The 12,910-nt window shown below is 33.2% G+C and overlaps 2 protein-coding genes across 2 annotated transcripts in view; one reads left to right on the forward strand and one right to left on the reverse strand.

Moving 5' to 3' along the window:
* LOC104754610 (probable pectate lyase 1) lies at positions 865-5,017 on the reverse strand. Its single transcript, XM_010476831.2, has 6 exons — positions 4,801-5,017; positions 3,957-4,037; positions 2,023-2,665; positions 1,819-1,922; positions 1,576-1,714; positions 865-1,484 (listed from the first exon to the last, which is right to left on the reverse strand). The coding sequence occupies exons 1-6, from the start codon at positions 4,902-4,904 to the stop codon at positions 1,257-1,259; spliced, it is 1,299 nt and encodes a 432-aa protein (XP_010475133.1). The 5' UTR covers positions 4,905-5,017; the 3' UTR covers positions 865-1,256.
* Positions 12,457-12,910, forward strand: part of LOC104754611 (probable voltage-gated potassium channel subunit beta) — a gene marked incomplete in the record, with an annotated part of 2,247 nt that continues 1,793 nt past the window's right edge. The window contains 1 exon segment of the mRNA XM_019239738.1: positions 12,457-12,901. Coding sequence (XP_019095283.1) covers positions 12,561-12,901 — 341 coding nt within the window.

Genomic DNA, 12,910 nt, shown 5'->3' on the forward strand with positions numbered 1-12,910 from the left:
ACTTATAGATAATCATAATTAGCCTGAACGAAAACCCTAATGATGGTGGAAATAAAAGGTTATCATTATTTGTCGGAACATTTTTGCTGGTTGATTTTCGAACTCTTTTGATTTTTCTTGTCATGTGTTGGGCACATGGGAGTCGATTTAGCGTGTTTTAGGCTTCTCTTGCTTTTTAATGTTAACGTACGATCTACTTTTCAATGCAAAAAGCCAAATAAATATAGATATTAGATACGCTAATTTTTCTTCCCAACAAAAAGATATGCTTTTAAGAGAAAAATATATATACAGACAGTACCCCAATTCGATTTCATATTATACGTTTTTCGATTATGGATTTCTCACACCAAACAATACTAATAAAAAAAAACTGATATTTTTATATATCTTTGATTACTTTTCTAAAGTTACAGATGATAAGGAAAGCATATTGAAAAACAACAGTTCTAAGTGATAAAATAGCTGGCTATTTGAATTTAATCAATTTATAAAGCCCCAATTACTAATATTGCTTGATTGCTTGCTTCAATCGCTACAAAGTACAATCATGACAAGTTACGACCACATGGGAAATAAAAGCTAAAATGCAGCCAACAAATAATCCCTCTGTCTCACAAAGATTGAAGTTTTAGAGAAATTTCTTTGTCTCCCAAAAATTGATGTTTTGAATATTTTTAATAATTTTTGTTTTAATGATTATTGATGTTGTAGAGTGTATGGAGTGTAAAAATGGGAAAGTAAAAAAGTGAAAATAATAAATTATAAATTAATCATATATTCCCTCTGTCTTAATATGTGTGTAAAATACTAAACTTCAATTTTTGTGAGACATCGGGAGTATAATACAATGAAAAGTAGAAAGATTCACAAATCATTAGACCCTATATTAAATTATAAATCTCAAAAAAATTACAAGAAAAAAAAAACAAGAGATAATATATATTCTTGTTTCTATGGGTAGACGACAGAGATAGACGAAGAACAATCTGAGTTGATCAGACAGAACCAACAACACTTCGGGGATTTCTCTTTTACATGAAAGGTTGTCTTTTTCTGTTTTCCCTTTTTCTTGTGTTAACTTGCGGTTGAAGCAAGCAAACCCGAGGTTGAGAAAAATCGACACAAACACACACACCGAAAAAAAAAAAAAGATAATTGGCTTTTTAAATGACAAATGTGTGGAAATGTACACTTTTGTCTGAATATAATGGAAGGTGGTTTTGAATTTTGGTGGTAATGGTCGTAAGTGGCAACTATGATGAACATTGACGTCCTCTGCGACAAGGTAGAGCTCCGGCATCGGAAGTAATGTGTCCGACCAATGAAGAAGATTTCGCGGAGAGACTAGAGGCACGTGCATAGCTTCCGGACGCAGCGGCTCCTGAAGAAGTGAAGTAAGCACCATTCTGAAGCAAATCTCCTTCCGATCTCCAGTTCCATCCTTTCCAATGACTAGCCGGTGTGTCCACTCTCTTCGTCACCTATCAAACATAACATTCCAACAACATGAACTCACATTCACAAAATCACTCTTTGGTTTTAACTTTTAACTGATATTCATCGAGTTATTACCTCTTTAGCAAAGGGGTTTTTAGGGGCGGCGTATCGGTTTCCTTGACTATTGATTGTCGGGTTTGCGCTTCCACCAATCGCGTACATTTCCCAGTGAGTGTAGTCGTTGTTTACGACGTGGAAGTACCCGTGTCGACACCTGCAAGAATGAGTTGTAATGTTTAGAAAACATAACACAGCATACTCAAGAAACAGAACACAAAAGCAGAGCATACTCTGTTTTTGTTATGTCTTTTACATTACCTCGGCATCCTTTGAATAAGTCCGACTCCAAAATGATTATAAGCAATGGTCACTTGCATAGCTTTGTCCCTCATGTACGAATCGCTATGTCCGAGCAACATGACCTGTAGCAAAAAAAAGATCAACTCACATCATCAAAAATCGAGTCCTGCCAAAAAAGGTTACTATTAAAGTAACAATGCAATAAGACTTCAAAAAAAGAACCTCGTTGTGGTGAGTTAAGTGGTTGTTAGAGATGGTAATCGCGGTTGAGCCCATGACTGCGTCCACGAGCCCGTCAGCGCAATGAGACAATGAGTTATGATCAATCCATACATGACTCGAGCCAAAGATCGAAATAGCATCACCATCCGCCATCGTCCTCCACCCAAAATGTGTCTCTGAGCTTCTCACCATAGCGTTACCAGTCGGTCTACAATCATGAATATGTAATCCGTGGACGATCACGTTCGTTACATACTGAATCGTGATGCAACCGCCGTTAGCGATGTGAACGTTTGCGCCACGTCCATCGATCGTTTTGAAGCTGTTAACGATGAGCTCTTGTTTCAACTGAATCACCATATCGCGTTTGAAAACGATCCATAACGGTCTGTCTTGGATCACGGCGTGACGTAATGTCCCCGGTCGAGGATTAACCGGATTATCGTCCCTCGGGTCGGTGACAACGTAGAAACGACCGTCGCGACCACCGATGGCGTTTCTTCCAAACCCGATCCCGCAGTCCGCTAAGCGTTTGCGGTTCTTGTGCCAGTTGCGATCGCACCGCCAACAGTCGTCGATAGGGTTGCCTGTTCCGCAAGTAAAGTAACCTAGCTTCCTCCTCTCGGTATGGTTTCTCAGACTCCTGTAGAAATTAAGAAATCATATCCGGTTTAGATTCGACTTTTAATTTCATTATTCTCAACCGGATCTCATTTAAAAAAATAGATTATTTGAGAAAACAATCAAAATCACATCAGAACATGAGCACATGGTTGATGATAAATACTACATATATATATATATTTTTAGACTTTTTTTCTCATAGACGTGTGTCGGTGACGGTGGGATTAGGTCCTCTGCCTAAAGATTCCTGAAAGACAAACGACGTTAGAGAGAACCGTTAAACGAGGACAAACAAATAATCACCGTTGGATAACGACGATCGAATCCGTCCGTTTTAACGGATACCGTTTTTTTTGTTTTTTTGACCGTATAAAGAGTAAATTGCTCTGTTACGACCACATGGGGTACTGTCCAAAATGATTAATAAACATTTTTTTATTTCTATTTAAAAATCCAATATATATAGTATTTAAGGATAAGTTTTTATAACAATTTGATTGTACGTATTTCCAAAGTTAAATTTTAACGACTTCCTAGTGTACAGTGTACTACTAAGCCGTATACATATATATATGGCTGGTGATATGAAAAGATATTTATTAATGTTGGGAGAGAAAATAATAATAAAATTTCACTTAAGCTATGCAATAATGCGTCGGACGCGGATCTATCTAGTGTTAGTGCATGTGGTGCTTGGAGTGAAAACAGTCTGCTGGAAAGTATTAATTAGTTCAACAACAACTGAAAAACAAAAACGAGCATTCTTATAAATAGTTTAATACTATAGTAAAAATTCTATAATAGAGAAAAGATAGAATGAATAATACCTTTTTAAAATATCAATGCATGAAACATGTAGTAGGTGATAATAAAAATATAGATTGTCTTATATAAAAAAAAAAATGATACTGACAGAATTAATGAATGCCAGTTCACGGGAATAGATCTCACTAGTAGCAAGAATAAATTAATCAGCATACACTATATTTGTCATTGTTGTAATAGTGTGTGAACGAACATGGTGATTTATAGACGAGGTATAAATAATATAGTAACAAAAACAAAAAAATAAAATAAAAAATGAAATAAGTTGGTTAGAGGAGAAATAAATGTGACAGCTCTTGTAGGATAGATCTTGATTCAACAACAATAGAATGAAACAAAAGTCACAAACACAAATTTTAAATGAATAGGAGGACCATACCCATTATTGTACTTTTGTGACTTTTTCCTCCATTACATGTTATATATATCCCACATGGTAATTTTAAAAGAGGTCATAATTAGAATGAGATGGAATTAGTACTTACATTTCAGTCAAGGCGAGAACTTCGTCCGCTACTTCATCTGGATTCGTCACTGCGTGTTGGTTCCACTCGGTTTCGTCGGATCTATATTTTTTTCAGAAAGATCATCAGAAACTATAGAATCTAAATTTGAGAATCTAGAGAAAGCTAATGATTGAACATATGCCAAAACTATAGTAATGTTTTGAATGTAATTTATTGGAGAATGCACCGCACACACTACACTAAATTACACTGCTCCATAAAATTCGCTATCCGGAGAAACCGTTAAGAAAGAGAGAGGTCTTCGACAGGACATATTAAAATGACTAAAATAACACTACAGAACATTTTCAATGTGGGATGTCAAAATGGCAAATGGGTAAAATAGCGAAAACAGAGTCAAGTGTGTATCTACGTAAACAAAGTTGACTGTATGCACATATAAAAAAAAAAAGCGGAATGTACGGTTCAGATCATTGGATCTAGATCATAACAAAAAAAGCAACGGCTCGGATGATTTTGTTTGAAGAGGGAGGGAATATTGTTTGTAGTAGTAGAGAGAGATAGAAAAGGCTAAATAAACAAAAACTATTTTCTCTTGTTTATAATTTTGTCGGCTGAATAGAATTAAAACAGTAACTTAAAAAATAATTTTATATTTTTGGAATCCGAGGGAAAATGTAGCTAGAAAATGGAAACTACATAAACGAATTATTATTAATGTGAATACTAAAGTTTTTCTTTTAATTTTGGAAATTATACTTTGGAATCTGAGGAAAATGTAGCTCGAGAATGAAAAAAATATAACTAAATTATAGTAAATGATCTTCTTTGTATTGAAAGAAACAGAGATCGTAACACGAACCTAGGGAGAGATGAGATCTTGTGGTGAGTAGTGTTTTCCATTGCTCCGACGAAGAAGAGTAGACACATCATTGTTAAAACCCATGTGGGAAGAAGAACCGCCATTGTAGCGGCTGAAGTTAGAAGCTAAGCACAAAGTCTTTTTTTTAACTCTGTTCTGAGAGAGAATTTAGAACAGAGGAGAGAGAGCTAAAGACAGTGAATGTACGAGCTTGGAGATATATTGGCCCTCTTATAGAATCTCGGGGGAGACTAACCAAAAAAAAGAGAAGAGGACACCAAAAAGAGCCGTTAAGACGGCCGTTATGTATCTATACGTCGTCGTTTAGTACAATTTGATTCTTCTTCGGTTTTTTTTTTGCTTTATTAACGTGATTGATCAATTTGTTAACTCCGTCTCTCTCTTTTTTTATTTATTTACCGTTCTAACCGCCACTAACTGCTCAAGCGTGTGACTTTTTTTTATACACCTCGGCACGCTTACACATTTTTCTATTTTTTGCTAACGATTTTTTTTTTCTTAATTGTAAATGTAATTCTTAAGTTAAAAAAAAAAAGGATTCGCTTCAAGAAAATAGATTCAGAACATTTTCAAAGGCAAAAAAATAATAAATACGAGTCTATTTGTGTAAATCATGCTAATTAAACACCAGTCTTTTATTAAGGAATATTTGTCAAAATCTAGTGAACAAACATATCACATATGTGTAAACCTAAAGTTGTACGCAGTTTATTTTTAACAAGTTGGATGTTTTTCCCTTTTTTTTTTAGTAGTTAACTTTTTGAGTCGTTGGTTCATAACTCCAAAAGAATCAAACTATAAAAATTTACCCTGTAATATCGAGTAATTATTGACATAAGAACAACTGAATGATTTCGAATATGACAGAAAAAAAAAGAAGCTAATTGGTTGGTCTTCTAACTGATGCTTTCACTTTCGCATTTACAGTAAGTGAAGCAAATAATGTAGATAAAACTTTTTTTAAAAAATTTTTGTCTACCTGTAGTAGCTAGTGACACATCATCAATCAAGAAAGATACGGGCAAAGAGAAAGAGAGAACTTCCGTACACGGAAACCAGTTGTCATAGTTTCCTGCTGAATTAGCGGGTCTCACTATATACATTGGACTGTATTTATTAATACTACTACTATATAGTATACTATATATAGTATAGTATAAATAAATATAATTATAATTTCCGTGAAAAATTCCATGATTTTCCGAGGCGGTAATCACGGGCTTAGAAAGAAAGAAAAAAAAAACGAAGAAGATGAAGAAGAACTTAAAGAATACGCGTTGAGGTGTTGACTACTCAAGTTAGAATTTTCAAACTGTTCTCACTATATTAGTTGGAAGCTGGGGGTGCCTATCTCGCTCAATTAATTTGGTCTAACCGGTTAAACTAGAACCGGAAATTTCTAGTAATGTGAATGTTCCTTTATTATATAGTACTACTAGTATAACAAATAGTTATTGCTTTTGTTCTTCTCACAACAACAAAAAATAGCATTTCATATATATAGTATAAATAGCACTCCATATACGCTACTATATACTTGGTTTATTGGAAAAAGCACTAATTCTGAACTTATACTAATGATTTTCCTCGTGATATTAAGTTTTCTTAAGTGCATTGTATTTAAATAAATCTCCAATGATTAACATTTGGTATTTTATTTACCTTTTGGGAGCACACATAATGTTCCCATGCAACAACCCAAACTCCTCTCATCATCATGTCAAGTTTTTTTTTTCTTTTCTTCTCACGCTTCTCCGAATTCCATTTTTACCCTCAATCCCAGCATTACTATACCTTTGGACGTACCCATGATATCATATTCTCCAATCCAATCCTATCCTATCTAGAATACACAAAAGTTAGATATAGAAAAAAGTCAATTTTTTCTACCCAATCGAGCTTTTAAACTAAGAATATTGCAAACGTTACGACTTACTGTCTCTCAACCCACTCCAACTTTGTGGGTTTTCCATCTTCCTTCAAGACTCAACTAATTTTGTAGACTACATAGTAAACTAAAATATTAGGTTTTTACTTTTTAGGCTTCGGAAGAATATATAATATATAGTTAGAATTTCTAATAGATTTGTTAAAATAGTTGACTATTTCTAACTTACCATTGAAGTGAAAGATCATATTCATGAGTACGACGTTGTATTGGATATATATATTTTGCTTGCTGGGTAACAGAATGATGATCTAATATAAAAAAAAAAAAACAGAATGATGATCTAACGTCATGCTAACGATCAAACGGTTCAGAAGTCAGAACCTTTTGTCTCAGTGAATTATTGGATCTGACTGGTAACGTAGCCAAAACTGTACAAAAAACTGTAAGCTGAAGCTGTAAACTGTTACGGAATAGTGCAAAACTGTAAGAAAGAGATATACATGAAAGCGGTACAAAAAAGCTGAGAGTAAAGTGTTTAATAAAATTTTTGGTAAAGTTTTTGTGATTGGTAAAATTCAAAGCTGTACAAACTTGTAATACTTTGTGTGTGTTTACCAATCAATACCATACTTATCTCCGTTTTTGTTACACTTGACATCTATTATCAGTTGGGGAAACATCATTATTGATAAACTGAATTTGTAAACCAATTAAATTGTTTCTACTTTTATTTATGTATTTTGTTTGTACCGAATGATCTACCAACTAAAAATCCTAAATCAGTCGAACTTTTTTTTTTGTATATTCCGCTATATAATATAATTATTTATAGGCTAAAACGTAATTCAGTAGGGTTTTTTTTGTTGTATTTTGTGTAAAGTGTATATAGATAAACAAGTAACATCATTCACTATAACAAGAAAAGCCTATTAAAAATACATATATGATGTGTACCATGTGTGTGCATCATGGGAGAAGTTGGATTGGCGGGTAACTAGTAATAATTGAAACTTTTCTTTTGTTACACTTTTTATTGCTCAAATTACTTTTGTAAAAGTGCAAAAAAGCTATAAATAAAGAGAAGATCTTGTTGGTGCGAATTGTTTGGTTACGCCAAAACTCGCGGGGTCAAATTGAATCCCAATCACTTCTGTTTTACTTATCCTTTAAACTATTTTTTTTTTGTGTTCCTTTACCTCACATTAAGTGAAAACCAGCAAGAACCCATTATATACGGTTCTGTAACTTTTCCTTTTTATCCAAAAAAAACAAAATTTACAAATTTGATTAAAAAATGTGTCTTTCTTTGATTAAGTGGACGATTGCATGGATATATTAATAAATGATCTAAGCGATTAACCGTCGTTATTCCATTTACGACATCTTTACCACATGTAAGCGTCTCTGTTGATCGACTTAAATCCATGCAAAACTTCAAAAAATGCCATTTTTCACGATCCAATTAATGCCATAAATGAATATAACTATATTAAATTTATAACCACATTTGAGGTATCTATATAAATGGGTATGTAGTGGATAATTCGACGTATTTATATCTGTCGTTTGTTACCATATTAGCCGAGGCACCGACACTCCCAAACGTTACAAAAATATCGAATAGTTTGGGAACTTGGATCCACTCAACATTGCACGTCGTCGTTTTCTGCTACGAAGAGACGTCGTTTGTTTTTATTTTAGTTATGTGTTGTTTTTTTGTCTTTGTTTATATAAAGTAAATGACAAAACTTGCACACAAGAAAGAAACCAAAGATTTTTTATCCTATCGATTCGGACGTACGCTGGAAGGTTATTCCGTAATTTTTTTCATCTATATGATCTTTAACGTGTCATTGCAACGTTACATTCGATAAGGACGTGTCAAATTAAATTCTTCTAACTATGCGGTGTCATTATATTATGATACAGAAAATAAAATTCAAATGCTTGTCTTAGCTTAGCTACAAGATGCATGTGTGATGTGCCTAGCTATATTTAAGACGATGTATTTGAGTCGCAGAGATGGGCTCATTCGGAGATTTTATATCTTTTTTTTTTTGTAATTAAGGTTAATTCGATTAAGGATCTTATGACTCATATATGCGCTAATTTTCACAGATCAGAGATAGATCCATCGGCACTTTTAATCGTTTTCTTTTAGAAGTTAGTCGACGACAAGTTTACGTTTGAAAAAAGAAATAGTCGAAGACAAGTTACGCTAAACTTTTTCAGAAATTCAACAAAACAAGAGAATAAAAGTAAACTAGAAAATGTTAGAGAAGACTCACATGAAACGTTCACTGTGCATCTCTAATCAAATCGAAAAAAATAAAGCTAGGGAGTTTCATTCAACCCCCCACAAAATTTAATTATAGATAAAACATGTATATCTATATATATAGAAAAATAATTTGGATTAAATCTAAATATATATATGATAGAAAACATTTCTTGTGATCTTATAAAAAAAAATACCCGTGAACTAGATTGATCCTCTGATCTTCATCATTCATATAATTTCAATGTAAGTTACATATTTATATAAAACAACTCAGCGAAAAGCTATATATATTGGATTACATCTAAAGATATGATAAAAATCTTCTCAAAAACATTTCTCGTGATCTTAATTTATCATGTGATCTTCATAAAGCATGCATGAAATTTCTTGATATTATACAGTTTTGATGTATTTTACCATTTCCTAGTACGTAATTAACTTTTAATCAGGAATTGAATATATTTTGATTTATATCTAGAGTAAGAACATGGTTATATATTTGCATTTAGGTTTGTTTTTGCAGTTTCAGATTTTCTTAAAATTACATTGTTACGCTCACAATTTTGTTTTAGTCACCATCTCCACTTTCTTTATACGTTTATAGAGAAACCTTAACATGCATTTAAGGACATGGAAAGCACAGACAATCTTAGCCAAAATATTTGGCATGTCGTCGAAGAAAAACGCATAGCAATATTTTGTAGAACCAGCTGGTCATATATCCTTCAACTGTTTATATATATTTTTTTTCGTCAAATACAAAGAATTAATAACAATCTTTTTTTCATAATTAATTGATTGCATTTTTCCATATCGTAGTATCGAGTATGTTATATTGTTATAGGTAAACCTATGTACTTTTAATTTTTCGTTGATATATATATGCGTTGCAAGAATTTTATCTGTCTTACGATTATACGTGGAAAGAAGTGGTGGAACCATTTTTTCGTTATCGCATGCATATGCTTAGATTATCAAATATGTTGTACATTTTAGAAAAACCATATGATTAGTATTGGGGTACATTGAAGAAAAGGCATAGAAAAGCTAAATCAGGATTTGATAACGTACGAGAAAAAAAACAAGGAGAAAATGTCAACCCTTGGTGGAGGATTTTTGGCTAACTTTTAAAATTCTATCTTCATCTTTTCTTTCTTTTTTTTTTTTTTTCTTGGTGGCCAATAAAACACTATATTAGATGGTAACGAATCCAAAACCCCACACTCACATGCATCAAATGCAATCTGTTTCTCCAACCCATTCATTACCAAAACAGCAAATAACATTAAAAACTCATCAAGCCTTACCTATATTATCTTCTCATAATTAATCATAAACTTTGATGCTCTCAAACATTATTACTAAATCTTCCTTTTTTCCCTAAAATTCTGTAATNTGATGTATTTTACCATTTCCTAGTACGTAATTAACTTTTAATCAGGAATTGAATATATTTTGATTTATATCTAGAGTAAGAACATGGTTATATATTTGCATTTAGGTTTGTTTTTGCAGTTTCAGATTTTCTTAAAATTACATTGTTACGCTCACAATTTTGTTTTAGTCACCATCTCCACTTTCTTTATACGTTTATAGAGAAACCTTAACATGCATTTAAGGACATGGAAAGCACAGACAATCTTAGCCAAAATATTTGGCATGTCGTCGAAGAAAAACGCATAGCAATATTTTGTAGAACCAGCTGGTCATATATCCTTCAACTGTTTATATATATTTTTTTTCGTCAAATACAAAGAATTAATAACAATCTTTTTTTCATAATTAATTGATTGCATTTTTCCATATCGTAGTATCGAGTATGTTATATTGTTATAGGTAAACCTATGTACTTTTAATTTTTCGTTGATATATATATGCGTTGCAAGAATTTTATCTGTCTTACGATTATACGTGGAAAGAAGTGGTGGAACCATTTTTTCGTTATCGCATGCATATGCTTAGATTATCAAATATGTTGTACATTTTAGAAAAACCATATGATTAGTATTGGGGTACATTGAAGAAAAGGCATAGAAAAGCTAAATCAGGATTTGATAACGTACGAGAAAAAAAACAAGGAGAAAATGTCAACCCTTGGTGGAGGATTTTTGGCTAACTTTTAAAATTCTATCTTCATCTTTTCTTTCTTTTTTTTTTTTTTTCTTGGTGGCCAATAAAACACTATATTAGATGGTAACGAATCCAAAACCCCACACTCACATGCATCAAATGCAATCTGTTTCTCCAACCCATTCATTACCAAAACAGCAAATAACATTAAAAACTCATCAAGCCTTACCTATATTATCTTCTCATAATTAATCATAAACTTTGATGCTCTCAAACATTATTACTAAATCTTCCTTTTTTCCCTAAAATTCTGTAATTTAATGATACAGATGAAACTTCTTTAGAAAAATAAAAAGTATAAAGTAAGAAATGATAAATAACTCGTATGGTGACATAGCAAAATAGCTAAGATAATAGACCTTTACACAAATAATTGTAGAATACAGTTTTTATAACTAGGCACACATTGGACTTACTGTCAGCAAGTCCAATGTGTGCCTAGTTATAAAAACTTTTAGAGTATTAAAAATTGGCATTAAAATTTTTGTCCCATAAAACAATATAATTGATCATAACTAAAACGTTAATTCAAGATTTGAGGGTTATCAGCCAAAATCATTAAATTTTGAAATAAGAAGATGTTAACAAAAAGTATACAGTATATTGTCGACGTCTTGTTTGGATAGCCAACATCTCTCACGTAATGGGCTTCTAATAGGGCTTTATGAAAAACGAAGCCCAAACAAATATAAACCCGAAAAAACTCGCAAATGCATGTCTGATTCGGTGTGAACGTGTAAAGAAGTGAAATATGATTCCAAAGTGGAAGTGAGCAGAACTGACTGATGAACGTATTCACGTGACAAGGACTTGAGAGTTTTATTCGTATACGGCAAAGTGCAAAAGGTCTTCCGTTACAGCAAAACTCTCCAAATTAAATGAGAAACTTTCCTAAAAGGGAAGCAACGTGTCTATCATAGACTTAATCGGTACATGGAGACTACACTAAAGTCATTTACATGGGATTCTTGACCCATTAGGAGCCAAAAAAAGCAAATAAACCTCTTTTTTTTTGGGGGTTGTTGTCCATCCTAATTAAAATTAAGAGATCACGCTTTGATTGTTTGTTTAACTACGAGAGAGATCAGATCAACTGTGTGGGTGGCATCTTTCTTTTAATACAAGAATTGCGACTAAACCGGAATGTATTCGGTCTTATCAACAATAACCAATTTCTATTGAGGCTCGGTATGGTTTTAGTAGAAATCATAGAGTTGAATTGGCGATGATAACTTTGGTTTTGGAAAATTGGTTAGCTTGATAACCGGAACAGTTAAACCAAACCGGTAGGTTATTTTATTTAAGTGTCACTTCCTTTGTTAATGGTTATTAGCTGTTTGGTTCTTCGTTTTATTAACAAAAAAGTATAACAGAGAGAGAGAGAGAGACTGTGAGATTTGAGATTAGATCAACAGAGAGATTTGAGATTTTGAGAAGATGCAGTACAAGAATTTGGGCAAGTCGGGGTTGAAGGTGAGCACGCTCTCGTTCGGAGCGTGGGTTACGTTTGGGAACCAGCTCGATGTGAAAGAAGCCAAATCGATTCTTCAGTGTTGTCGTGATCATGGAGTCAATTTCTTCGACAACGCAGAGGTTTATGCTAACGGTCGTGCTGAGGAGATTATGGGTCAAGCGATTCGTGAGCTTGGTTGGCGTCGATCTGATATCGTGGTCTCCACCAAGATCTTCTGGGGTGGTCCTGGTCCTAACGACAAGGGTTTGTCCAGGAAGCATATCGTTGAAGGAACTAAAGCTTCTCTCAAACGACTCGATATGGACTACGTCGA

This window comes from Camelina sativa, chromosome 17 (genome assembly GCF_000633955.1).
Source record: "Camelina sativa cultivar DH55 chromosome 17, Cs, whole genome shotgun sequence".
Lineage (NCBI taxonomy): Eukaryota > Viridiplantae > Streptophyta > Magnoliopsida > Brassicales > Brassicaceae > Camelina > Camelina sativa.

Excerpts from the sequence above, each read along its gene's own strand:
- LOC104754610 (XM_010476831.2), bottom strand. The coding sequence starts at position 4,904 with ATGGCGGTTCTTCTTCCCACATGGGTTTTAACAATGATGTGTCTACTC. Across the intron at positions 1,923-2,022 it reads ACTTAACTCACCACAACGAG|GTCATGTTGCTCGGACATAG; the intron begins GTTCTTTTTTTG and ends TTTTTGCTACAG. Across the intron at positions 1,485-1,575 it reads AAAACCCCTTTGCTAAAGAG|GTGACGAAGAGAGTGGACAC; the intron begins GTAATAACTCGA and ends TATGTTTGATAG.